Raw genomic sequence first — 27,168 nt, forward strand, 5'->3', positions numbered from 1 at the left:
GAGAAACCAATCACACAGACAGTTCTAGAATGGCTCCTCCCGGGGTGTGCTGATGATTATTGAGAGTTTATGCTGGGGTTGGAGATAGGATTACGGCTAGGATAAGCAAGGAAATTACTAGCTAATTCCTTCCTGTTTTTCCTTAAAATACTATAACCAAGGATATTAGGTTTTCAAGGTTTTAAAAAGATTATATCTCAAATCACCTTAAAATATATTGAAAACAAACTGTATGAGAAAAAGAAAATCCTTGAATTATTTATGCCACTCTTCTTGTGGGGTGGTATCTGATACAAGAGACAACTATCTCTTATCAGAACAGAACCTCTCTGAAGACAGGAATAGACTCTAATCAGTATATGTTACTCTTATATTCCCAAAAAACAGAATTATGGGATGCAAATGAATAAAGTATGATTAAATGATTAAGCAGCATCTGACACAGGGTTCTATGCTCACCTCCTTAGCCTTAGAAATGCATTTTAAGACCCATGAAAATCTAAGAGGTGGCACTTTTAACTACAGAGTTCTCTCTTCATAAGCTTATACTTTCTTCTTATTTTTTTAGAATTTCGTAATTAAAGTCTACTAGGACCATAAAGAAAGAGAAAAGGTGAGGTACAAACTGGAAAAAGATATTTTCCACAATATAGCCAGATAGGCTTAATCCCTAGAACATAGAAATCATTCCTACAAATTAATTAGAATTAGAAAAATAATTCAAAATAAAAATTGTTCAAAAAACGTGAACAATTATTCCACATAAGAGAAGGCACGAATGGCTAAAACACTCTGCAAAGATGCTCAAAGTTATTAGTAGGTGGAAAATGCAAATAGAACAGCAAACATCATGTCATAAATGCCAGATTGACAAAAATTCCAAAGCCTGACAATATCAAGTGCTGACAGAACTATAGAACAGTGGCATTCTTGTTTATTCCTGGAGGGAGTGAAAACCAGAAGAGCTACTTTTATTTCTGGAAAACAGCTGGGCATCACAGAGCAGAGTGAACATCACAGAGCAGACATGAAGTATGCATGTTCGATGACCCAACAATTCCACTGATGGTATTTACCAAGGAACTTGAGCAAAGCTGTACTGGGGAGTGCTGTGCAAGAATAATCGGAACAACACTTTTATGATAGACGCCATCCAAACTCTGCAAACAGAACAATGAACAAACAACTTGAGGCACTTCATACAATAGAACACTATCCAGAGAAGATAAAACAACAGTTGTGCACATCCACAAAATGATCATCAGGAACATAATCTTGGATGAAAAAAGCAAATTATAGAAGAATATATACATTATGATTCCATTTATGAAAAGTTCATAAGGGCTTTGTTTTTAGAGATAGAAATACATGTGGTAAAACTCTACAGAGCCAGGGGATGATAAACAAAAATTCAAGATAGTGGTTACCTCTGTTTAGAGCAGAAAGGAGAAGCAATGGGGACAAGACACACAGACCTTTAATGGAAATGCTAATGGCCTATTTCTGAAAAGAGGTAGAGGGCATATGATCATTATATCACAATCCTTTACACTTACATCTTTTACAAATATTGTTTTGTGTGTATCAGATTTTAAATAATTCAATAAAATAATTTCAATAAAAACTTTAAAAAATTGGTGAAGGAGGAAGCAACCAAAAAAATAAATAAATAAAATATTTTATCTGACATTTTTGGAAGGAAAATAAGAGTATGATAACAGCATGCTAGCCATCAGGATCTTGCACTCTACCCTTCCAAACATGCTGCATTTGTCTAGTCATCTCTGGTCCCTCTTTGCTCACTCAGGCAAAGCCAACCATCACTCTGAGCTACCAGTTGCCAAGGGCTAGAAGAACATTCTGCTATGTTCATCAGAAGGAACAGCCAAGCTTTCCTCTGTCATCCTATCCCTCATTAAAATTCAGGCCTCCTCCAGGTGTGAATGACAAGCACATTACCCTGTTCACACATATCCAATCTCCGTAACTTGATTGGGTTATTATTATATTACCAAAGCCATTATTACCTGACTCTTGACTTTGACTTATTCTCTAATATTTGTACACATGTCATAATGGTAATAGAGTGCTATACTTAAAACAAAGCATCTCTCTATCCTCCAAGTGGAGCTTGAAATTGGAAAAAGCTCCTTGAAACACAGATATCTGTCTGTGCTCCAAATACAACCATGTAGCAACAGCTCCTTAAGCCTAAAGTAAAAATTTTAAATGAGTGGTACAGCTATTGTCCATACAGTCTTTAAGAAAAAAATAAATGTAGCTCCAGTGAAGTCTGACTTCTCACCTTGTTCAGTCATTAAAGATAAGAAAACATTAATCTCCCCCAGGCCCACTTGCCACCCAATGGATGGGGAAGCAGAAAGTTTTGTTGTGTTTTCAGTGTTGTAAAATGTTTTAAAAACTTGTTTTCATGTCAATTACCACAGTGAAGTCTGGCTTCCTGCAGCAGTAAAATCCCAACAGGAAAAAAAAAAAAATCAGACTGGTAAAAAAAAAAAAAAAAATTCTTCTAAATGACCTACCTGGAAGAGCCCATCACCCAGTCATCTAAAGTTTACTGAAGACCTTGTGAGTATAGCCACTGTAATAATACAGCCACTTACCTCAGCATACTGTGCTACCGAGCTGGCTTCAACAGCATACACTCTCCTAGCTCCAGCCTGGACGGCAAAAAATGATAGTATTCCTGATCCACAACCAACATCTAGAACAATCTGGAAGGAAAAGCAAAGAAAAGAAAGAGGTGAGAGCATGCACAGGTATGCTGGTACCATGCAAACTTTGAGTGTCACTATCGGATCTCATTGAAGTATGAGCTTTGCTACTTCTAAGTGGTCTTCCCTTGGCCAACTTACAAATCTCTGTGACATTCCTTTTTCTCAGATGTCTAGGGGGGTTAATAATATCCACTTTTCAAGGTCAGCTGTAGGGATTAAGTAACATGAAGTGTATACAAAGCACTTGGCACATAATTTCTTTGTAACATGGGTCACTTTGAGGATGTTTAGGGCCAAGAAAAGTAAAGTGTCATGAATGAGCCTCTGTTAGCACAAAATGAAAACTGTCACCAGTTTTTTTGTGTGTCTTTATATACTTTGCATAATTAATATATATGTATATATATAATTTCATATATATTTAAATTTATATATTTTTTCAGAAATAATTGAAGATAAAGTCTTTAAAAATCCAAAAGTGAGGTATGTGCTTTTTCCCCCCCCAGGTCTCTTGACATAGGTGGGAAGGTTTATAGGTGGAAAGTAGGGGGATATTAAGGCAGTGGACACATGGCATTTACAGACACTTTTCTTCTATTCTCTGTGTTCAGATCTGGGACTTAAATAAAGATAATCACCATTCACTTGTGCACTTACTAGCATGAGGGCCCAACACTTGGATACACTGAGAGCAAGAGGTGGATGGCATGTACTGGGTCCCTTGCCCAAACACTGCTGAAGCCAAGGCCCAAAACTCAATCTGATCACTGAAATTTCAGGTTAATGGGTTCCTGCTACATCAATGACTTTGACTCAATATTTTTTAGTACTAGCTTTGAGCAATGCATTTTGATTGGCTCTAAATCCTCACAATAAGCATTTCAGTAAATAGTATTATTATGTCTACTTTACAGATGACCAAACGGAACTTCAGAGACATTGACAACCAACCAAAGTTCACCTAGAAGCACACTGGGGAGTTCAGATTTGAATCTGGGTATTTCTGCCTCCAAGCTCAAGTTCCATAAAGCTATACACTGCTTACTTAAGTTCATCTTTATAAATCTGACATTCTAACACAGTGATACCAATAGGCAATGTTTGACAAGGACAAAATATTACTTTTTGTAGGAAATTTAGAAAAGACTTTTGTTTTACCTTGATGGCAGGAAAATTCTTCCCAAAAATAGGAACTATCAAGAGGGTAGGTGTGCACACATGTGTGTATGTGTGTGTGTATGTGTGTTTTAACTGCAGTACCATACTGTGCTGACACAGATATTCTGCCATTATTCTAAGGAAGCATGCTGCTAGTGATGGATTCACAGTGCTCACTTACATTAATTCTAGAACTGTGGCTGTATTCCATATGGTTTCCTAGGGCTTGGGTAATTAGGAGCATTACCAATTTAAAATGTCACCCAGGCTCTGGAATTTGCTGTCAGGCTGTCTACACTTTTAGAAATACCAACTTTCCCTTCCCCTCATCCTCCCTAGGAAATAACATCATCTTCACATGGCTCTGCTCCATTCCAAGAACACCTATGACTGCTGTTCAGGGAATGAAGGTCAGTAAGATGGACAGTACAATCCACAGCTTCCCCCTCTTCCAAAAAGATACACAGATCCAAAAGAACCTTTTTTAGAGCCTTATTCAATAAGAATATGAAACTTTAGAGTCCGCGTCCAGTCCAAAATATGGATACAAAATGAAGAAATAATGGAAACTGAACTTGCTTGGTCTGGTGACAGGTGCCCTGGAAATGTGTGAATGGTGTTCTTGGTCTCTTTTATTAGGGTGCCATGAAGCACATCTCAGAAGGGTGTTTTTTCAGTTCTCTTGACTTCTCAGACTAAAAACTAAAGAAATGTTTGCCAGTAGGAGAGAGAGGAGAAAGGTAGTGGGGAGAAAGAGTAAAAGGTCAGAGATAGGAGGGAGCCTGATATATGTGGTTCAACCTTTGGCAAGGTAGTCGATTAGATAGAAGATGCTCTAATAGATCCAAACCATATCTGGGGGAGAGATGAAAAGTTACAAACTAATTTCAGACCAAAATAACCTTATTGATTTGGTTATCTCAAAACATAGCATAGGCCTTGGAAAAGAGTCTGATCTTTTGCTAGCATTATCCAGATAATGCCATCTGCCTTTCCACTCATGTATTTAAAAAATTAATAAAGGGATTTTCAGTTTGGGGCTGGTAGGAGAGGGTGGAAAGGGAAAGGAACATTTTGCCTTGTCTATGTAAGCCCTGCAATATTGGAAAAAAGATGTGGAGGGCTTGGATAAATTTTCTGATGAAGAATAAAAAAAGAAAGGCTGAGGCAAATATTTAGGCTCTAATGGACATATACCACCTTTTCAGCTGGGGCTTCCAAATCTGTGAGAAGAGAGAATGCTTACACAGATAACTCTGTTACACACTTTCCTACATGGCACTTCAGGAAGCCTTGAAGCTACCTCCAATCCTATTTTCTGGTCCTCACAGAAAGATTATATGGTGAGCCTATTTTTTATTCTAGCATTGGCAGTCCATCACAGAACTAGGTATGTTTGAGGGCCTTGGTAGATGTTAAATTATACTTTCTTACCCTAGGGAAAGACTATCCCCTGCCTTGGGCATAGACAATAAAATCCCCTTGTGTCTATAAAGCCATTTATGGTTTCCAAAGGATGTACCCCTGACACTATCTATTTGGTCATCATGCCTCCTTGGGATGGGCAGTACACAGTTTATTGCCATTTTATTGATAAGGCAATGCTTCTTCCTGATTCTAGGCTCCCTTGTGCATAATCTCGTGCAGCAGAGGCAGCTCACAGCTTGCCAGGTCCATGCTCTCTCCAAGCCAGGACCATGTTTCCTGCTCCTCTGCATCTCCTCATGGCCACCAGACCACTTCGGCCCAACCAAGTATGATGGGAAGTGACGAGTGTCTCTTCTGTGGGAGGGTGGCTGAAGGCATACTGTGACTCCCCACACTCTCTGCTCCTTACGCAGTGGCTCTGGAAACCACCTGCCAGAGCTGAAAAAGACCTAGATCCCTGGGTCACCCCTTCAGAAAGAACCACTCAGAACACTCAGCATGGCATGAGAAAGAAAGACATTTTATTATGCTAAACCACTGAGATCTAGAGACTGTTTGCTTTCAGAGGTGGCTTGCACTGATCCATACTTTTCTGCTGGATGATATCCCTCCTCTGGTTTTTCCACCTGGGGACGTGAAGACCAAGCCCAGAGATTCCGTCTTTGGGGCGCCTGCTCTGACTTCCCCAGACAGTCAGCCCAGACTGGGCTCTCTGTGCCTGGTACATAGCTCTCCAGGAGAAAGTATTACCAGATATTGCAAGTATTTCTTTACATGTTTGCCTTCTCTGCTGAGCCCATGAGCTCCCCAAAGACAAGAATCACATCATTTATCTCTCAGTCCCTAGTACAACAGGAAAATAAAAGCCATTAATAAATATTTGTTGACTAAATGACAGAATGACTTAACACAGCAGTCTCCTCATTCCAACATCACCTAAAGCTATCTCTGGAAAAGGCTTATGACTTTTTCCAGCAGTTTGAACTCTGGTAGTGTTCTGGCATGCATAGCTAGGAACCAAAGAGGTTGAGCCCAGAATGCTGAATTGTTTCACCCAATCTTTCCTTCTGCTTCCTGGCCCATTTTTTATTTCTTGGCTTCGAAGCCACCTCACAGAGCTGACATTTTATACTGTTTGTCTTCATGATGTCTATCCTTCCTCCTTGACGATGATCCCAGCATGTAGTTTGGGTCACTCTTGTGACCATCTGAGGCAGGCCTTCTTGGAAGGTTCTATGTCCCTTCGTGCTACAGGGCCTTAGTACATGTTGTTCCCTTTGCCCAGGGTGCTCCCCACTGCACACTCTGTGATAACAGTCTGTGTTTTTTTTTTTTTAAATCTACTCAGTGTCCATTGTGCTAGATCTTTCTATTTGCTCCTCCAGATCTATGCTCTTTGTCAGGAGTCTAACCTATGTGGACTGTGTCAATGGCTTCCTTGACATTGGACTCCAGTTGGGAGCACTCAAAAGCAAAGACAACAGCAAGTCAGAGTGAAGACAGGTCAGATGATTTATTCTCCTGGTTTCCTCCTTCCTGGGTTTCCACAGATTTGTTGTCCCTTCTACCCAAAGGCAAAATTCCTATTGGGCTTCCATCTTTACAGCTATGACTATCATGTCTGCTTTCCAGTAACCACCCATTGTGGTCCACAAGTGGTAAAAAGTTTCCACTCTTGTTAGTGTTGGGCTGCTTTACCATACTGTGCTGCTTCCCTTAACTCTACGCATCTTGGTAGAAAGTCCTGTTACTTAATTCTCCTAAAGCACTCTGTTAGGTATGCCATCTCTCTCCTGTGGGGTCCCTGGCTGATACACCAACTTCTCCTTTAGATTCCAAATGGCTCTCCATGAGAGAAGATGTCCCTACTTTATGCTCCCCTCCCAAGCTTAAGTAAAGTCCTCCTGTTGTATGCTCTCTTATCATCACCTCCTCATGCTCTTCCTTTGTAACACTCACCACAGTTATAACTTTCCATTCAATGAGTGACTATTTGATTAATGTCTGCTCCCCTGGACTGTATGCTTGGTTAAGAGAGAGACTTCCATCTATTTCTCACTCACGATTGAATCCCTGATAATAGCCACAGGTCTGGCACATAGTAGAGGCACTCACTAAATCTGTTGAACAAACGGAATAAATGAAAATGTGTCTTGCTACCACAAATAGGGATCCAATTCAGGATCCAGAAAATATTACCTCCTCAGAAAACACCTTCCAGTGTAATAATTCTCTCCAATGTAGTGATCTTAAGCATCATTCAAAGGATGGCTTTTAAAAAAATATATTGCCATTTTATCATTACACTATGATCCAGTGACCTCTTGTGTACAACGCTTCTCTGGAGAGTGAATTCATCCTTGGCTGCCCCTAGGTACACAGGCAGTAACTGAAGACATGGCTAATTTGGGGCTAAAGTGGGGGAGCACCAAAAAATGGTGTGAAATGCCTGTCAGAATTAATAGGGCAAAGTCAACAATTGGTCCATGTAATAGTGGCCAAAAATCCTGAGAATTTTTTTGTAAATAAAGTAAGGCTGAAAAATATTAAAAAGATAGGGTCATCCTTTTGCTTATACAGATGATTTTAATTACATGCTCTAGTGGTTTTCCTGGGCAAAGAAATCCTGCAAAATGTTTGGACAGGGCTAAAAAACGCTCCAAGTGGGTTCAAAGCTATTTATTTGGATTTATTAGATTAAAACTAATGAGGAATATCTGCGTCTTTATGGAAGTGTGAAACAAAATTACTCCTGAATAATGGAGTAAAAATTAAGTAAATATATACCATTTGTTTTATACTTATTATGTTGTTCTGCCTGTTTAGTACTTTGTAGGCATCACCTTAGTTACTTGTGATGACAACTCTATAATCAGAGCACTATTGTTTTCTCCATGTTGTAAAGAGGCTGAGTATCTGATGAAGTTCAAGTTGTGTTCTTAATAAATGGCAGAGAGGAAATAAGAAAATAGATGTACCTAGTTCAAACCCTGCAGTCTTAGCCACTCCCTTCATCTTCGATTTATGTTATGCCTTGTACTGCTTAGCCTACAGTACTATTGGTCACATTTAGCCTTCTCTTTTGCCCCAGCATTTTTATCAGTCTTCCAAGATTGAGGTCCCAATCATCCCACAATCAATTCCTCAAATGACGCCAGTTATTATTTACTATTTATGCATTCTTTCTTTGCTTGAGCATATCAATAGCTGCTCTGAACTGCAATCCCCCAACTGCAAGCTTTTTATGCCCTGTACTCTTAAATTCTGTGCCCAGCCCACCTGTCCACTTCACGGCCAGCAGTGCTTCTTCCAGACATCATCTTATTACCACTGTAGACATCCGCACCAAACCACCCCAAGTGGTTGGTAACATGCCCCATGCTCTTGCAGGACTGCGCATGTTACCATCATTACCTGCCATGGGCTGCATACCCCCCAAAACTGCCCCTGACTCTGCCGGTATCCTAACTCTTGACTGATAGGTTGACTAAAAAGCCTGTAGGCAGTAACAGAATGAGGAAACTGCTTAGCCTTTTGTGGTCATGGAAGAAAAATTCCAAATCATCTCAAGGCCTGCAGACAACATCCCTTTATGGCCTTTGCAGCTAAGACTTAAATCTTGTACAGATAATTAGCGCTTTCATTACGGCATAAGAATCCTGCCGTGATAGCTCCTCGTAAGACAGAATTCTACATCTGCTGTGCGGTGAAACTTGGTTACAACCAAAGAGCTGTCTGTATTTAAATTATGCATAATTAGTGCTTAGGAACCCTTGCTTCATCCTGCCTGGTCTTCTGGCAGAGGATAGATAAACCCATCACCAATCTTTTCACCACCTTTTCACCAGTTCCCCGCATGATTATGAAAAACACAGAATATGTTGATGACTTTTAGTTTATCTTCCTAAAATGATTAACCCTCTTCCTATGCTGCCATTGGTTTCATATTAGCTCATCTCACTTTAGACACATAGTCATCCATCAGACATCTATTAAATGTCTCATATTACTCACTGTGCCAAGTGCTGCTAGGTGCTGGGAATGCAGAGATGAACACAGAGAAATAGATGTGTAAGAAAGAAGCACCATGATGTGTTAGAGTGGCAATGATGGAATTACATAAAGGGCATGGTGAGAATATGAAGGAAGAACAGTCTATTCTATCCAGGAGTCTGGAAAGACTTCAATATGGTAATCGGAGCAGTGAAAATTGAAAGCTGAGTCAATGTTGTGCTCTTTGACTTGAGGGAGTATCTACCTGTGAATGATAGAGCCAGTCACATTTAGGAGACAATTTCCTCAGGAGCATAATCTTTGTGCTAGATGTAGAAGGAGGGGCATGGCTAAGACATGAGCATGGCATAACCAGAAGCTGGAGAAACTGGCAGAAACTTGATCATAGACGGTCTTATATACAAGATCAAGAGCTTGGACTGGATCCTTAAACAAAGAAGGATCATAAAATGTTTCAACAGGAGAATTCTTTGATAGTTGCATTTTAATAGCATCACACTGGTGGTATGGATTGGAGGGCATAAGCCCAGAGGTAGCAGACAGATCCGGTGGTTCCTAACTACATCAGTAGTCCCTTCTTCCTTCCTATCAGAACCTCAATATTATTGAGTATCTATCCTGCATGCAGTTAACCATCCTCAGCCTAAGGGAGGGATCCTGAACCATCTAGCACAATCCTAGCTGATTCTTTTCCTCTTGCCAGAGATGGCTTTAGGTTTGGCTGTGTGATATGTTATTAATGAGACCTGTGGGAAAGTCTGCTGGGGGCTTTTGGGAAATATTTCCTCCCCCCTAAGACAGACACATAGAAAAGATACCTCTTCCTTTTTGGACATGGTTAAACTAGGATATGATGTGTGGAGGAACTGGGTTAAAATACCTTGGAGTCATGCCACCTTCAACTGTTTTAGCCAACTTGAGTGGGGATTTTCTCCCACATAAAGCCAGATATTTTAACTCTGGTCCAAGTAGGAAAACTAACTGGAAGATTTGCAACATTCCAGGAAAGGTACAATAAAAAGGAGAAGTAAGAATGAGCTGGGGGGTGGAGGGGAATGCAAGAGTTGCAAAAATGCTAAGTTAACAGAAGCTAAAGGATTTGGAGGCTGGAAGGGAAAAGAAAAGGTCTAGATGGACTCCCAGGTCCCAAGCTGGGGTGGTGGTTATAATTCGAGTTTTGCGTCATGCCAGAATGGGACATTTGCCTCGCTGTTTGCTTAGAGCAGCCCTAGAAATCACCTGTGCTGATCTTCAAACTCTGGAGTTGAGGTTCATCACTGCTGCTGCCTAAGGAGTCTGCTAGTCTGCTGCAGGGGTGCCTCTCATTCCTCAGATTGGTCATGCGGAAGACAAAACTGCTCGCCCCACTCATGCCACATGCATTTTGTTCCTTGTCTCCTGCTGCAGTCTCCTTGTTGCTTTTGGGGCATGAAGCAAGCACTACAGCGCCTGCCCGGCACCCATGCATGTGTGCCACTGAAGTGCAAGGAAGTTTATACCATCTGGAGGTGAACTTTGACCAAAGCAAGATGGTAGCCAATGGACCAGTCATTCTCCTTTCCTCACATTGGATGAACTACTTGGAGATAAAGTTGTTTCACATGGCCTCTTCGAAGACACAGAGCAACCAGTTTTTCATAAAGCTCTGGCAAGCTCAGTATATGCTCTCTTACTCTCTCCTTCCTTCCTTCTTTCCTGGTCTCACTCCCCTTCCCCTTACTCATGCTTTCCTGAGATCACCCTCCCTAACCTCACCTAAGCCTCTGTCCCATGATTTGTGATTCAGGAAACTGAGGCTAAGAAAATCATGGAATTTATATGAAATTCAACATGTTTCTTGGCATTCTTTTCTGTTATTCTGTCTTTTCTGGGTTTCTGGTGCCTCTGACTTCTAAACCCAAGCCACCATTGAATCTGAATGGCTGTCAATAGCTCAGATCTAGGAAATGAAGTGAAAAGCAGAGCTTAAGGTCCAAGTTCCATCAGAGCTCAATTCCTGGTCCAGTGCTAAAAAAGACCAGGTTCAAGTACAGTACTTAAAACTGCTTATCAATTGATTGTTTGAACCTATGTGACTACTTCTTACTGATTTTGTCTTGTTTGTCTACTTATATTTTTATATTCTTATCCTGAAAAGTAGATATTGAAACAAAGTCACCTACTTTAGAAATTATTGTTGCATAGAGTGTTTTATCTAATTCTTTAGCAAAGTCAGTAGCTGCTCCAAATTGGTCTTTCATGGCTGGCACTGCCTTAGAGGGAACACAAAGGCTTAGAAATTCAACCCTAGGAACTTCCTAAGGTGGCTTGCATCCAGTGGGTAGGCAATCCACCAGGCCGAAATTAATAGTAAGAGAACCAATAAAACCATAGTAGTGAAATATTAATCCTTCAAGCCCTCTCTTTCTTTCCTACTTCCCTCACATGCACAGCTGATGCACTGACAATATCACCTTAGCAATCTGTCCCTTCTTTAATGATTTTGTAAAAGTGGCATCTGGTATGATGGTCATTAGTGTCATTTACCAACTATTTCTGGTTCTCCTTCTGTGCACACAGTAAAATCTCACTCCCTTGCTCTTTAAAAGCAGGAGTGACCACATGACTTGCTTTGGTCCATGTAATGTGACCAGAAATACCACATGTGGTCACTTAAGAACTGGGGGTGTGGTCAGCTAATCTCTCCTCTCTGCATTCGGAGGCTGCTCCTTCAGACTGGGTTTGGGGTGAGAAGGAGACAAAGCACAGCCCTCAGCTGACCCCTAATGGATTAAATGAGACATAAAGCTCTGGTGGTTTACACCACTGAGCTTTGGGGGTTGACTGTTACAGTAACATAACCTAGTTACGCCAACAAGTCTGAGTAGTGCCGATGATCTCTGATTCAGATTCCACAGTTACGTCCATCCACAGCATTCTGACGGTGTGCTGAGACTCTGCACACGGTAGCTCACTAAATTCTTACAGCCACCAAGTAGGCATTCTTACCCCAATTTAAAATTAACCTCAAAAAATATTAGAGGCACTTGTCACCATCTTGAAAGATTCAGAGATGGGCTTTGAGCACAGATATCTTGTTTACAAGTCTGTGTAAAGCCCCAAGCTCCCTTGTTCCCAAATGCCCTAAAAAATGGTCAAACAGTCTGAGACCTTTGTTTATTCAGTCTTTTTGGATCTCCCTGAAAGCTGCACTTTGCTTTCATACCAAATGAAAGCATTTTTCTCTGCTGACTATAGCATCTTTCTCCCATACTCCTTCAGGAGCAGATTCTATTGAAGCTCAGGAAAATCCTGGCACAGACATCCCATCTGCCTTCACACTCACATTTGGGAATCTATGCAAAGGCTCCCTTAAGGTTCATGGACCAAAGAAATCACTTAAGACCAAGGCCCATTTCTAGTCTTTCTGATAACTTCTACCTCACAAAATTAATCCCTGGGTTGAGTTCTTATGATATATTACCCAACATGAACTTTGGCCTCCCCACTGGGTTAAAAATTGTTTCCCAGAACTCATGCCTATCCAGAACCTGTAGATGACCTTGTTTGGAAATAGGGTTTTTAAAGATTTATTAAGAAAACAACATACTGGATTATGGAGGGCCCTAAATCCAATATGATAGACGTCATTACAGGAAGAAAGAAATTTACACACAGAGACACAGAGGGGGAGACTGCCACATGCCAACAGAGACAGAGACTGGAATGATGCATCTACAAGTCAAGAAACACCAAGGATTGCCAGAAACCACAAGAAGCTAGGAAGAGACACGAAAGGATCTCCTCCAGAGCCTTCAGAAGGAGCATGGCCCTGCGACGCCTTGATTTTGAACTTCTGGCTTTTAGAATAGTGAGAGAATAAAATTCTATTGTTCTAAGCTACCTAGTTTTTGGTAATTTGCCATGGCAGCCCTAGGAAACTAAAACAGCCTCTAAAGTCCAAGTCAATGGGGGAAAAATGCATTATTCAGATCTCTCTCTGATATGTAGATATGGGTATACAAACCTGAGTTTGCATATAATTACCGCTTAGTAGCTGTGCACCCCCTAAAGCAAATTACTCAAATGTACATATCTCTGGTCCCTTTATCTATACATCAGATTAACAGTATATATCGTATTTGTTTGCTGAATGGTTCAGTGAGCATTTGCCATTCTCTTGTGCCTCTTGGCATCTGAACTGCTTCCTGTGTTTGGACAGCACCTCACTGCTGAGGCAGCACCAGTCTCCCAGTAGGGAAGTGGAGGGTGTCCGATTCTCTTTTCTAGCACCCTTGAAGCTAAATCACAGGCATGATTTAGCTTCTGCCAAGATGTGCTTTGCATGAGAACCTCAGAATGTGAAGATTCAGGGATGTCACAGAATCCTTTCAGGTGAGATCACAGCTACCTCCCAATGCCCATGTGTCAGAGGGAGCTTCTAAGGACAGCATTCAAAGGTAGCACTGGGGGCAGGCTATGCCGCTAAGGTGCCCAACCCTGGGTGCACCTTTGTCTCTCTAAATTCAATCCTGCAGCATGACTTTGGAAATTATTTTTGGTCATGTAGTTTCCATACCTAGTGGCCAATGATCCTGTATCTTTTAAGGAATTCTTTTCTCTCTTTTTTTCCTTAAGTCAGCAGAGCCAGTTTCTGATGTTAGCAGCTAATGACCCTAACACACAAGTACTAAGTGAGATGGGATATGCAAAGCACCTAGCAGGTATTGTGAGTCATGTCCTTTCTTCCCACTTCCCTACACAGTACTCAGCAAGGATACTGCCGTCACCAGGTCAAAGACTACGCTCAGGGGCAAGCAGTGGAGGACTTAATGGATGATTTTTTTTTTTTTTAATGTGCTGTATATACACAGTGAATGTTATTCTTCCTTAAAAAGGAGATCCTGCCATATGCAATACCATGGACAAATCTGGAGGGCATTCGCTAAATGAAGTAAGCCAGACTCAGAAGGACTAACACTGTATGTTTTCACCTAATGTGAAGTATCTAAAATAGTCAAATGCATCAAAGCAGTGAGTAAATGCTAGTTGCAAGGGATTGGGGTGAGGGAGAAACAGGAAAGTTTATTAGTCAAAGGGTATGAAGTTTCAGTAATGTGAGATGAAAAATTCAATTCTTAATTCCTAGACATCTACTGCACAGCATCGTGTCTGCAGCTAACAATACTGCATTGCATACTTAAAATTTTGCTAAAAGGACAGATTTTATGTTAAGTGTTCTAATCACAAAATAATAAGTAAAGAAGGCAGACAGAAACTTCTGGAAGTGATGGATATGTTATGGCGGAGACTATGGTGTATACTAACATTTTCAAAGTCATCAAGTTGTACATGTTAATTATACATCATTTTTTGATGTGATTCATACCTCATTAAGGTTTGTGTTTTTTTTTAAATAGGGAAGTAAGCGCTGTTTCATCACAGGCAGACAGGACTATTGTGCGGGCCTGGAGTATAGTCTTTATTTCCACCAGTGATGAAGGTCAGGCCTCATTAATGTGTGGGGTTAACTAAAGGTGTACAGTGTTTCAAGGCAGGAGGAGAATTTCAGAGGAGGACCAGAGACGGACTCAAGGACTTTTGACCAAGCTGATGATAAGCTCATAGTGAAGAAAACTCACACTGGGAGAGGCCAGGAGCTCAGGCTCTGCAAATCTGAATAGCAGCTGACAATCCAGGCCTGTTGCTTTGCATGTTTGTTGTTGTTATTTATGGTTTTTTTTAAGCCTTCAAATCCCTGAATCCCTTCTGCCTAAGCCAACTGCATATTTGAATGGACTAAGCAGCTGTTGCAATGGGGGGGGGGGGGGGGATTCTCTCTTCTGTGAAAATGCTGATTTAAAAAAAAAAAAAGTAATAAGCTCCCAGCTCCTGCTTATTCTGTTTCCAGCAACTGGTGCCCTGACAAATGAAGTGTCAAAACATTTCCAAATTAAAACCCTACAGCTCACATAGCCCCACACCCTCAGCAGGATGGACTTCTCCTACTTGTACCCAGCATACACTTGAAGAAACTAAAAATAGCCAGATAGCAATTAACAGAAATTCTGAGGAGGGGAATGGGGTGAGTTCCAACAGGGTCAGTTTCCTGGATGGGTTCCAAGTGGAGCTCTCAGCCAGCAGTGCTCTGGCCAAGAAAGGGTTTTCGTTAAAACTGCACGGAGGAGGTAGAGTGAAAAAAAATAAAGATTTGAAAGATTTAAAATGATAGCAGAGGTAGAAACTACATCACCAACCCCAACACCATCAGGGACAACCATCATACTTGCTATGAGGTACTGAGTTCCTAGCCTGGGTCACTGAGCACTCCATATGCAATGTAACCTCTTAACCTTGCAAGGGCTCTAAAAAGTAGTCACTACTCTAACAGATAAGGCCGTTAAAGCCCAGAGCCAGTAGACAGCTTGCCCAAGATCTCAAGACGAACAGGCTTATGGCAGGTGCATGCTGAGTGGCCAGGCTGTAGTTCGAACCCGGCTTTCCGGCTCTGGGACTCGACCATAACCAGTGTGCCTTGCTGCCTCATACTTGGATGGGGAATGGGCTTATCTAAGTGACCAAATATTTCCACACCATCCTTAAGCCCAAGGAAACAAAATTCTCCCTTGGCAATTTCAGTAGTACCTTTTAGGGGTTATAGGGTGGGGAGTGGGGCACGGAGGACTCTAAAGTAAGACTCACTGGGTTTTAATCCTGGTCTTTTCATTTACTAGTTGTATAAAATAAGATGAATTAACAGCATCCTCAGGCCTCAGTTTTTAAAAATCTCTAAAATGGCAATAAGGGACACCTGGGGAGCTCAGCTGGTTAAGCGTCTGCCTTTGGCTCAGGTCATGATTTCAGGGGTCCTGGGATCTAGTCCTGCATCTGGTTCCCTGCTCAGTGGGGAGTCTGCTTCTGCCTCTACCCCTGCTCATGCTCTCTCTCTCTCTTTCATATAAAAAATGAAATTTTTAAAAAATAAAATAAAATGGCAGTGACGTTAGCATTCATCTCAACACTATTATGAAGATCAAAGGAAGCTGCTATAGACTGAATATCTGTGTCTCCCTAAAATTCAAATGTTGAAACTCTAACCCCCACTGTGATGGTGTTTGTTTTTTTCTTTAATTCAATTAATTAACATATAGTGTTTTATTTGTTTCAGAAGTAGAGGTCAGTGATTCATCTCTTTTTTTTAAGATTTTATTTATTTATTCATGAGAGACAGAGAGAGAGAGAGAGAGAGGCAGGCAGAGACACAGGCAGAGGGAGAAGCAGGCTCCATGCAGGGAGCCCGACGTGGGACTCAATCTTGAGTCTCTAGGATCACGCCCTGGGCCGAAGCCTGCGCTAAACTGCTGAGCCACCTGGGCTGCCCTCTTTTTCTTTTTTTAAAGATTTTATTTATATAATTCATAAGAGACACACAGAGAGAGGTAGAGACCTAGGCAGAGAGAGAAGCAGGCTCCTCACAGGGATCTTGTTGCGTGACTTGATCCTAGGATCCTGGGATCATGACCTGAACCAAAGGCAGATGCTCAACCACTAAGCCACCCAGCATCCCTCATCAGTCTTAGATAACACCAGTGCTCATTATATCATGTGCCCTCCAGTTACCCCATCCCCAATCTCCTCCCCTCCAGCAACCCTCAGTTTGTTTCCTATGATTAAGAGTCTCTTAGGGTTTGCCTCCCTCTCTGATATTGTCTTATTTTTCCCTCCCTTTCCCTATCATTCTCTGTTTTTTTTCTCACTCATTCCACATATGAGTGAGATCATATGATATTTGTCTTTCTCTGACTTATTACACTTATCAGAATACCTTCTAGTTCCAACCAAGTCATTGCAAAAGTCAGGATTTCATTTTTTTTGATGGATGAATAATATCCCATTGTATATATATACCACATTTTCTTTATCCATTCATCTGCTGATGGACATCTGGGCTCCTTCCATAGTCTGGCTATTGTGGACATTGGTGCTGTGAACATTGGGGTGCAGGTGCCCTTTTGGAACACGACATTTATATCTTTAGAGTAAATACCCAGTAGTGAAATTGCTGGGTCATAGGGTAGCTTATTTTCAAGTTTTTGAGGAATTTTCATATCGTTTTCCAGAGAAGCAGCACAGCCTTGCATTCTTACCAACAGTGTAAGGAGGGTGCCCCTTTGTCTGCATCCTCACTAACATCTGTTGTTTTCTGTGTTGTTAATTTTAGCCATTCTGACCAGTGTGAGGTGATATTTCATTGTGATTTTGATTTGTATTTCCCTGATGACAAGTGATGTGAAGCATTTTTTTTAATGTGTCTGTCGGACATTTTTATATCTTCTTTGGAGAAATGTCTGTTCATCTCTTCTGCCCATTTCTTTTGTTAAGGTTTTATTTATTTATTCAAGAGAGAAAGAGAGAGAGAGAGAGAGAGTGTGTGTGTGTGAGAGAGAGAGAGACAGGCAGTGGGAGATGATATTTGCTGTGGGCTTCTGTATATGGTTTTTATTATATTGAGGTATGTTCCCTCTATCCCTACACTGTGAAGAGTTTTAATCAAGAAGGGATGTTATACTTTGCCAAATGCCTTTTCTCTATCTATTGAGAGGATCAAATGGTTCTTGTCCTTTATTAATGTAATGTATATTACATTGATTGATCTGCAGATGTTGAACCACTCTTGCAGCCCAGGGATAAATCTCATTTGGTTGTGGTGAATAATCCTTATAATATACTGTCGGATCCTACTGGCTAGTAACTTGGTGAGAGTTTTGGCATCCGTGTTCATCAGGGATTAATTCTTCTTTAAATATTTGGTAGAATTCCCCTGGGAAGCTATCTGGTCCTGGACTCTTGTCTGTCAGGAGATTTTTGATTACTGCTTCAATTTCCTTACTCATTATGGGTCTGTTCAGGTTTTCCATCTTCCTGTTTCAGTTTTGGTAGTTTACACATCTGTTATTAACTGGTTTATATAACTGGCATCCATTTCTTCCAGATTGCCTAATTTGTTGGTATATAGTAGTTCATAATATGTTCTTATCATTGTATTTATTTGGTGTTGGTTGTGATCTCTCCTCTTTCATTCATGATTTTATTTAATTGTGCCCTTTCTCTTTTCTTTTTGATAAGTCTGGCCAGGGGTTTATCGATCTTATTAATGTTTTCAAAGAACCAGCTCCTAGTTTCGTTGATATGTTGTACTGTTCTTTTGGTTTCTATTTCACTGATTTCTGCCCTAATCTTTTATTAATTTTCTTTTCATGCCGGGTTTAGGCTTTATTTGCTGTTCTTTCTCCAGCTCCTTTAAATGTAAGACTGGATTGTGTATTTGAGACCTTTCTTGTTTCTTTAGAAAGGCTTGTACTGCTATATACTTCCCTCATAGGACTACCTTTGCTGCATCCTAAAGGTTTTGGACAGCTTGCTTTCATTTTCATTTGTTTCTATGGATTTAAAAATTTTTTTTAATTTCCTGGTTGACCCATTCATTCTGTAATAGGATGCTCTTTAACATCCATGCATTTGAATTATTTCCAAATTTCCTCTTGTGATTGAATTCCAGTTTAAAAGCATTGTGGTCTGAAAATATGCAGGGAATGATCTTAATCTCTTGGTACCAGTTGAGACCTGATTTGTGACCCATAATGTGATATACTCTGGAGAATGTATCATGTGCACTCGAGAAGAATGTTTATTCTGTTGCTTTAGGATGGAATGCTTTGAATATATCTGTGAAGTCTATCTGGTTCAGTGTGTCATTCAAAGCCCTTGTTTCCTTGTTGATCTGCTTAGATGATCTGTGCATTGCAGTGAGTGGGGTGTTTAAGTCCCCTACTATTATTGTATTATTACTGATGTGTTTCTTTAATTCTGTTATTAACTGGTTTATATAATTGCCTCCTCCTCAGAGGCATAAATAAAATTGTTAGATCTTCTTGTTGGATGGACTCTGTAATTATGTTATAGTGTCCTTCCTTACCTCTTATTATAGTCTTTGGTTTAAAATCTAATTTGTCTGACATAAGGTTGGCTACCCCAGATTTCTTTTGATGTCCACTAGCATGATAAATGGTTTTCCACCCCCTCACTTTCAATTTGGAGGTATCTTTGGGTCTAAAATGAGTCTTTAGCAGACAGCATATCAATGGATGTTGCTTTTTTATCCAATCTGATACCCTATGTCTTTTGACTAGGGCATGTAGCCCATTTTAACTATTGAAAGGTATGAATTTACTGCCATTGTATTACCTGTAAAGTAACTGTTTCTGTATATTGTCTCTGTTCCTTTCTGGTCTTTGTTACTTTTGGGTTCTCTCTTGCTTAAGGGATTCCCTTTAATATTTCTTGCCAGGCTGGTTTAGTGATCACAGATTTTTTTAGTTTCTGTTTGTCCTAGAAGCTTTTTGTCTCTCCTTCTATTTTGAATAAAAGCCTTGCTGGATAAAATATTCTTGGCCACATATTTTTTTCATTTCGCACACTGAATATATCATGCCAGTCTTTTCCGGCTTGTCAGGTGTCTGTGGACAGGTCTGCTCTCAGTCTAATGTTTCTACCCTGGTAGGTTAAGGATCTCTTGTTCTGAGCTGCTTTCAGGATTTTCTCTGTCTCTGAGATTTGTAAGCTTCACTGTTACATGCTGAGATGTTGACCTATTTTTATTGATTTTGAGAGGGGTTCTCTGTGCCTCTTGGACTTAACTGCCTGTTTTCTTTCCCAGATTAGAGAAGTTCTCAGCTGTAATTTGTTCCAATACACCCTCTGCCCCCTATTTCCTTTTCTTCTGGGATCCCAATTATTCTCATATCATTTCATTGTATGGTATCACTTACCTCTTGAAATCTCCTCTCATGTTCTAGTAGTTGTTTATCTTTTTCTTAGCTTCTTTATTCTCTAACATTTTGTTTTCTGTATCATGAATTCTCTCTTCTGCCTCATTTATCCTAGCAGTTAGAAACTCCATTTTTTATTGCATCCCATTAATAGCCTTTTCCATTTTGACTTTATTAGATTTTTATTCTTTTATTTCTCCAGAAAGCTAGTATGTATATCATTGTTATTCTGAACTCTAGCTCTGACATCTTACTTATATCCATACTGACTAGGTCCCTGGCAGTCAATACTGCCTGAGGTGAGTTTTTCCATCCTGGCATTCTGTCCAGAGAAGAACAGATGAATGAGAGAACAAAATACTGAAATGGGAACAATGACCTCAGAGAAATATACACTAAACAAATCAGTAGAGACCCAAAACTGAAAAAATAAAATAAAAAAAAAGAGAGAAAGAGAGAGAATATAATCAGACAGGTGAACAGAACAGAGCAATATACTGGATCCTGTGTGTATTCTGATCTGTTTCCTACAAAACTAGGTCCCAAAATTGTAAGGAAAGAAAAATTTATATATGTACATAAATAAATACAATGAGAAGACAGAATGTAAATTAAAAGACAAAACAAAAAAGAAACAATGTAAACAGACAGGTGAACAGAACAGCAATACACTATATCCTGGGTGTATTTTGATCGGCTTGTTAGAAGAGACTACATCCCAAAATTGTAAAGAAAGAAAAACATATATATACAAAAGCAAAATTAAATACAGTGAAAGGATAGAATGAAACCATAAAGACGAAAATTTAAAAAGACTTTGAAAAGAAGAGAGAAAATATAATCTGACAGGTAAACAGAAGAGAGACATATAGTAGATTCCGGGTGTATTTGAGCCTGTTTGTTGGAAGAAACTGCACCCCAAAATTGTAAAGAAATCATATATACACACACACACACACACACACACACACACACAAGTAAATGAAATATACAAGTAAAATGAAATACAATGAAAGGATAAAATGTAAGTGTAAAATTAAAAATAAAAAAAAAGACTTTAAAAAGTTGATAAAATAAGAAATTGGTTGAAAAGGAAAGAGAAAGAAAATTAAACTTGAAAGACTGAAGAATCATGAGAAAAAGCCCATGCATTCCATATGCCATTTTCCCCTAGGGCTGGGGTTTCGCGGTTGTGTCATCGGTCCCGGTCTCGGCGGGATGTCCTTGCTGACCTGAGGACGAGGGTGCACTGATTCCCGGGTGTCTCTGCCAGGGCAGACCTGCGCTGCCCTTGTGGGGCGGGGTGGCTGAAGACGCTGCATCAGATTGTTCTGGGTGGCTTTTGTTCCCTGGACGCTTTCTGAGCAGCCTTGGAGGCTGAGGGTGAAAATGGGGGCCTCCCAGTCTCCAGCCCTGGAGTGCAAGAGCGCGCCCCCCACTCCTCAGTTCGCCCTCAGGGAAGGGCAGGCCCACTGCTGTCTCCAGCATCTCCTGCCCTCCGTGTTCACCCAGCCTGTGACCCGGCATTTCTATTTCAGACACAGGACCCCACTTTGAGTCCCCAAACCCTGCAGACTCCTGCGGTGTGCAGGTGCATTCTGCTCCTTTTGCAGAATGGGGGGAGTCTGGTGGGTTCCGCCTCTTGCCAGGCCCCTGCTCAGAGAACAGTCACCGGGTGGTGCCATGGTTGGCGGTTTATGGCCACCCCGAGCTGAGCACCCGCTCCTGGGCTCACTGACTGCAGCCGGCTTCCCCGCTCCGATGCCTGGGAACTCTGCCGCATCAGGCACCCCCGGTCTTCCCGCAACCCCAAGGATCCTGAGACCACACTGTCCCACCTAGGTTTCCACCTTGCTTTGGTGTCTGAGCACCTTTCAGCCAAGCGGTCCCTTACTGGAGCAGACCTCCCAAAGTTCTGCTTTGGGGCTCTGCTGCTTTATCACTTTCTGGAAGCCAGGTGCAGGAGGCTCCATCCCCTTGCAGTTTATCTTCCCCGTAAATCGCCTGGAATTCACTTCTCTGTCGCCTCCTACCTTGCAAAAAGTGGTCACTTTTCTATTTGTAGAGTTGCAGCTATCCTTTTCTTAGATCTCTGGTTGAGTTCACAGGTTAGAATGATTTGACAGCTATCTCGCTGAATCCCTGGAACCAGACAAAACTAAGGTCTCCTACTCCCCCACCATTTGGAAAGTTCAACGTGATGGTAGTTGAAGATGGGCTTTGGGAAGTAATGAGGTGACAAGTGCGGAGCCCTCATGATGGTGACGAGTGGCGTTATAAGAAGAGACCTGAAAGGGTTTGCTTCTTCTCCTTCTGGGACATGTGAGGATGTAGCAGGAAAGCCACTATCTATAAGCCAGGAAATGATTCCTCAGCAGACACCGGCTCTGCCGACACACTGCTCTTGGACTTCCCATCCTCCAGAATTATGAAAAATAAACGTTTATTTAAACCACCCAGTCTATGTAGTTTGCTGTAGCAGCCTGAACTAAGACAGAAACAGTATATGGAAAGCTCTTGGCATGGTGCCTGCATATGCTATGTTCCTCAACAAATAACAGCCATTGGTACTGATCATTCTAAACCCCATGCCCTTTTAGGTAATTTCACCAAGAAAGAATATAAGGGTTTAATGAAAAGGTAGCATCCTCCATGGAATCCCAGGGTTTATTCCAGACTGGTCTTCAGAATGATAAAGCAAACAAAAAAGAATCTAAAAAGATTTTGGATTCATGGTGGATTTGGTAGATTCAGAGTTGGGGTGAGAGACCATTCTAGACTGACTAGGAATGAGGGGATTCTTGAGACATTACAACTGGGATAGTTAGTTATTTCTGTTTTCAGAGGGAAGGGGATATGTACCATCAGAAAAAAGTGTACCAACCTTCTTCTTTTTCCTTCAGAGTAAGAGTGACCCATGTGCCTGGTGATGCTGGGAAACAGGACTGAGCATGCGCAGCCCACTGCTGAGGTGGGGGGCAGCCTGCTCACCCCCTGCTCAAGCATGCACTCTTGAGTTCCCTACAGGGGAGCAGGCCGGGCAGGCTCTGGGTGCATCTAGGCAGACTGGTTGTTCAGCATAGAAGTGGGTGGAAAAGTTGTGTGTGGGGGGGAACAGGAAGCCTTATTTGGCTACAGGTCCAATCCCTGTTCTCCAATCAGCATTAACAACCATAAAGCTGCTATTATTTCTACCTGACATCTGTGTCTATTTCTAAATTGGTTCAGAACTCAGAGGGGGAAAGAGATATAATTAATTATCAACCATGTGATTAATTATCACCTTCATAAACCCCAACAGATAGAAGCCTATTTTATTTCATTGGCAGGCAAGGCCATTTCAGGTTGGCAGGAAAAGGATTATTCACAAAATCAAATGAGGTTATAGCTGTGAGTGACCTTAAAGATGACCCAGTCCAATAGCTTCATTTTTATAGATGAAAAGATATACAAAGGAAATGGTCAAGTGACATAATGCATGTGAAATTCTGTGAAAGCTTATAATGCAACTTATTCATATGATTGGTAGTTTGGAGACTGGTCTTTAGAAGCTCTAACCTCAGAATTAAAAACAGATTATAGAAATATAGAAAACTTATGGTAGATAATAGAAAATAGATTATATGTGGAAACTAAGCAACTTTAGAGGGAGAGAAGTTTCCCTAAACCAAAGTATTACCTCCAGGAAACATTTTCAAACCACGAAGAACTGATCAATAGTTTGGAGGGTTTTTTGATTTTGTTTTTTAAAATTTGTATTATTTTTATTATTTTAAAAATATTTTACTTACTTATTTGGCAGAGAGAGAGCAAGCAAGCGAGCAATGTGCACAAGCAGGGGTAGGGGCAGACAGAGGGAAAGGGAAAGGCAAGCTCCCTGCTGAGCAGGGAGTCCAATGCAGGACTCGATCCCAGGACCCTGAGACCATGACCCAAGCTGAAGGCAGACGCTTAACCGACTGAGCCACCCAGACACCTGTTTTTTGTTTTTGTTTTTTAATTAGCAAAAAATATCTACCTTTGGTCAGTAAGACTGATCACCCACAATCCTGAATACCAGGTAAAGTGTCAAAAGAAACAAGCGTTTCCCTCCTCTATCCCAATCCTGCCCACCTGCCATAATGAGGTCCTTCTTGTTAGGAATGTTTACTTCCTATCTGCTAACCAGGCAGGCCCCACTGGCAAGGCAAAGGTCCCAGACACATCAAGACATATGACAAGACAGAGGAGACTCTGTGGCCAAATACAACCATTTCTTATCTTATCTTTGCTTCCTACCATCACCCTCACTCTCCAGAGTCCCCAGATCTGGTCCTGGGAAAGTCAGAGAGTCCACCTCACCCTTCCTCTCCCACCAAGCACAGCTGTGAAACCTGAACTCAATGCATGGAACAGGTACTTGAAGACTCTGAAAAGTATATAGTAGCAGGTGGACTGGGGAAGACCCAAAGTCAAAATTCAACCAAACCAAATCCTCTACCCCACCCATGGTCTGAACTCAACACACCAGAAATGGGTACCCGGATGCAGACAAGAGAGCTCCTGAAGACACTTAGCTCTGGCTCTGGCATCAAGAAAGGAAACTATAATCTCAAATATGGAAATACTCTGGTTTTCCCTTCCTCCTTTTTTTTTTCCTTTCCCTCTTCCTTCTCCTCTCCCTCCTTTCTTTTCCTTCCCTTTCTTCTCTTCGAGTCTTCTAGCCTCCAGTAATCTAGTAGTAGTGACAGCATCAGTCTACAGGAGTCAAAATGACAAGGGAGGGGAACCTACCTCTTCATTCAGTGGTGTGGTTATTTCCAAAGGCTGAGGCCACCCCCCACTGCCTTTTTTCTTTCTTTGTCCCCTCTCTGCTTGGCCAGTGTGGGCAAAGTCATGGAAGTACATGACAGAGTGAGCTTTGTGCCCAGAGACTAAGAAGTGGTCCCAGAGAATCAGAAAGTACCAGGGAAATCATGGAGGAGGAAGGACCTTGGAAAGGCAACTCCATCAAGTTTTCTGTTTTTAAAATAAATTCCTGGGCTCACTGTCAATCTGTATATGCATGAATCCAACCTTAATTAGCAAGCATATCAGTACTTTGAGAAGTCTGCCAGGCACCAGACTGACCACAGGGTAACACACACATGCAGACCCAAACAGCACTGCCAAAGACTTTGGAAAACTGAACTGACATGAGAACCAGAGCTCTCAGAAGGTCAACTAGTGAGCATTAAACTCGTAGCCAGAACCTAACCAAGCTTGAATGAAAACTAAAAGAAATATATCAGTGTTCTCCCTAGGCATTAAATAAGACCTAGAATCTCATAATATTCAAAATGCACAGGATACAATCCAAAATTCCTTGCCATATGAAGAATCAGGAAAACTTTAATTCCCTTGGAAAGGACAATTGACTAAACAGCAATAACACAGATGTTAGAATTATCTGACAAAAACTATGATAAAAAAGCTCCAACCAGCAATCACGAACACTGCTGAGACCAATGGGTAAAATAGTCTCAGGTAAAAAACAGATGACATAAACAGGAGCCAGATGGAAATTTTGGAATTGAAAAATACAATAACCAAAAAAAGAAAAAAGAAAAATAGAATAACCAAAAACAACAACAACAAAAATACCACCTCTGCTGGGCTCAAGAGCAGAATGAAGATGACAGAGGAAAGAAAGCCAGGGGCAAATCAACTTCTAGCTGGGTGACCATTTATCACTACTTTTTCATACAGTTTTCTCTCTGTTTTAATTAACTACTGCTGCATAACAAGCCACATTAAAATTTAGGGGCTTAAACTGGACCAATTTGTAGTTTCTCTCACTTCCATGGGAGGGTTGGGCAGCTTCTCTGCTAGTCTTGCCTAGATACATTCATGTTTCTACATTCAGCTGGAGGGGTGGCTGGACTGGCTGTCCAAGATGGCCCCATGCATAGGAGTGCAGTTGGTGCTGGCTGTTGACTGGCATGTCAGGTCTCTTTAATGTGACCTTTCAACATCTAGGAGGCTAGACTGGGCTTCTTCATGATGTGGTACAGGGTTCCAAGAGGATGAGGTCCAGAGCCACAAGGTCCCTTAAGCTCTAGGCTCTGAAATCCATACAGTGTTAACCTCTGTCATAGTGTTTTGGGGAAAGCATACCAGAAGGAGAGCACAGAGATAAAGGCAAAACAAAACAAAACAAAACAAAAAAACACAACACTTCTCTTGATGAAAGAAAAGCTATTAAGACTTTGCAAATGGGTGTGGACACAGGGAACCATGAATCTTTAGGACCATTATTTCAATCTTCCACCACCATACCCTTCTGGGGGAATTAATGCCTCAAATAGAAGGCATGGTCTACTATCGCTATGGCAGTAGAAGAGACTGTGAGACCCAGAGAGGTTTAGAGTCTTGCCTAAGATCCCGCAGCTAGTTAGGGAGAAAACATAAAACAAATCCCAGGAGTCCACTGACCAGTCCTCATGTCTCTGCGATGAGCCACATGGTATTTTGCACACTGGCTAATTTAACAGGCGGGAGAATAATGGGCGACACTTGTATAATGTGTTAGCAGTCACTCATCATTCAGATCCATTTTGTGAAGGAAATCAGTGCCGGCTCTTGTGGAGTCCATGAAAAAAGCTGAAGCAAAGAGACTCCCTAAGAACCATTCATTATGCAGCAACAGAGGTCCTGACCCATTCAGTACTCCGAGACATAACATATTCAGTCCCTTGCCTTCCTGGCACTCAGAGCTTAATTTCCTCATTGAGGCAAAATTCACATAACATAAAATTAACCATGACTCATTTTACATTGTAAAATTCAGGGTCAATTGGCACTTTCACTATGTTATGTAACTGTTACCTATTATCAAGTTTCAAGACCTTTCTATCACCCTAAAAGGAAACCCTGTACCCATTAAGCACCACTCCCCATTTCTCTCTCCCTCTGTCCCCGGCCACCATGAGTCTGCTTCCTTTCAATGGACTTGCCTATTCTGAATGTTTCGGGCACGTGGAGTCATATGCATGAGCTTTTGT

The 27,168-nt window shown here is 41.2% G+C and overlaps 1 protein-coding gene and 1 long non-coding RNA gene across 4 annotated transcripts in view; one reads left to right on the top strand and one right to left on the bottom strand.

The window, feature by feature from the left end:
* LOC144320058 (histone-arginine methyltransferase CARM1-like) overlaps window positions 1-27,168 on the bottom strand; it is a 248,903-nt gene that overhangs the window by 73,736 nt on the left and 147,999 nt on the right. For both annotated transcript variants that reach the window (XM_077908451.1, XM_077908452.1), the window contains exon 5: window positions 2,625-2,735. In XM_077908451.1, coding sequence (XP_077764577.1) covers window positions 2,625-2,735 — 111 coding nt within the window. The remainder of the gene's footprint in view (window positions 1-2,624; window positions 2,736-27,168) is intronic.
* LOC144320045 (uncharacterized) lies at window positions 4,103-11,167 on the top strand. Of its 2 annotated transcripts, XR_013385642.1 has the most exons (5): window positions 4,103-4,306; window positions 5,105-5,239; window positions 5,518-5,650; window positions 6,710-6,827; window positions 10,746-11,167. It is a non-coding gene; the product is annotated as an uncharacterized LOC144320045 (long non-coding RNA). The 2 variants fall into 2 exon arrangements; XR_013385639.1 differs by lacking the exon at window positions 6,710-6,827.

The sequence above is a fragment of the Canis aureus genome, chromosome 1 (genome assembly GCF_053574225.1).
Source record: "Canis aureus isolate CA01 chromosome 1, VMU_Caureus_v.1.0, whole genome shotgun sequence".
Taxonomy (NCBI): Eukaryota; Metazoa; Chordata; class Mammalia; order Carnivora; family Canidae; genus Canis; species Canis aureus.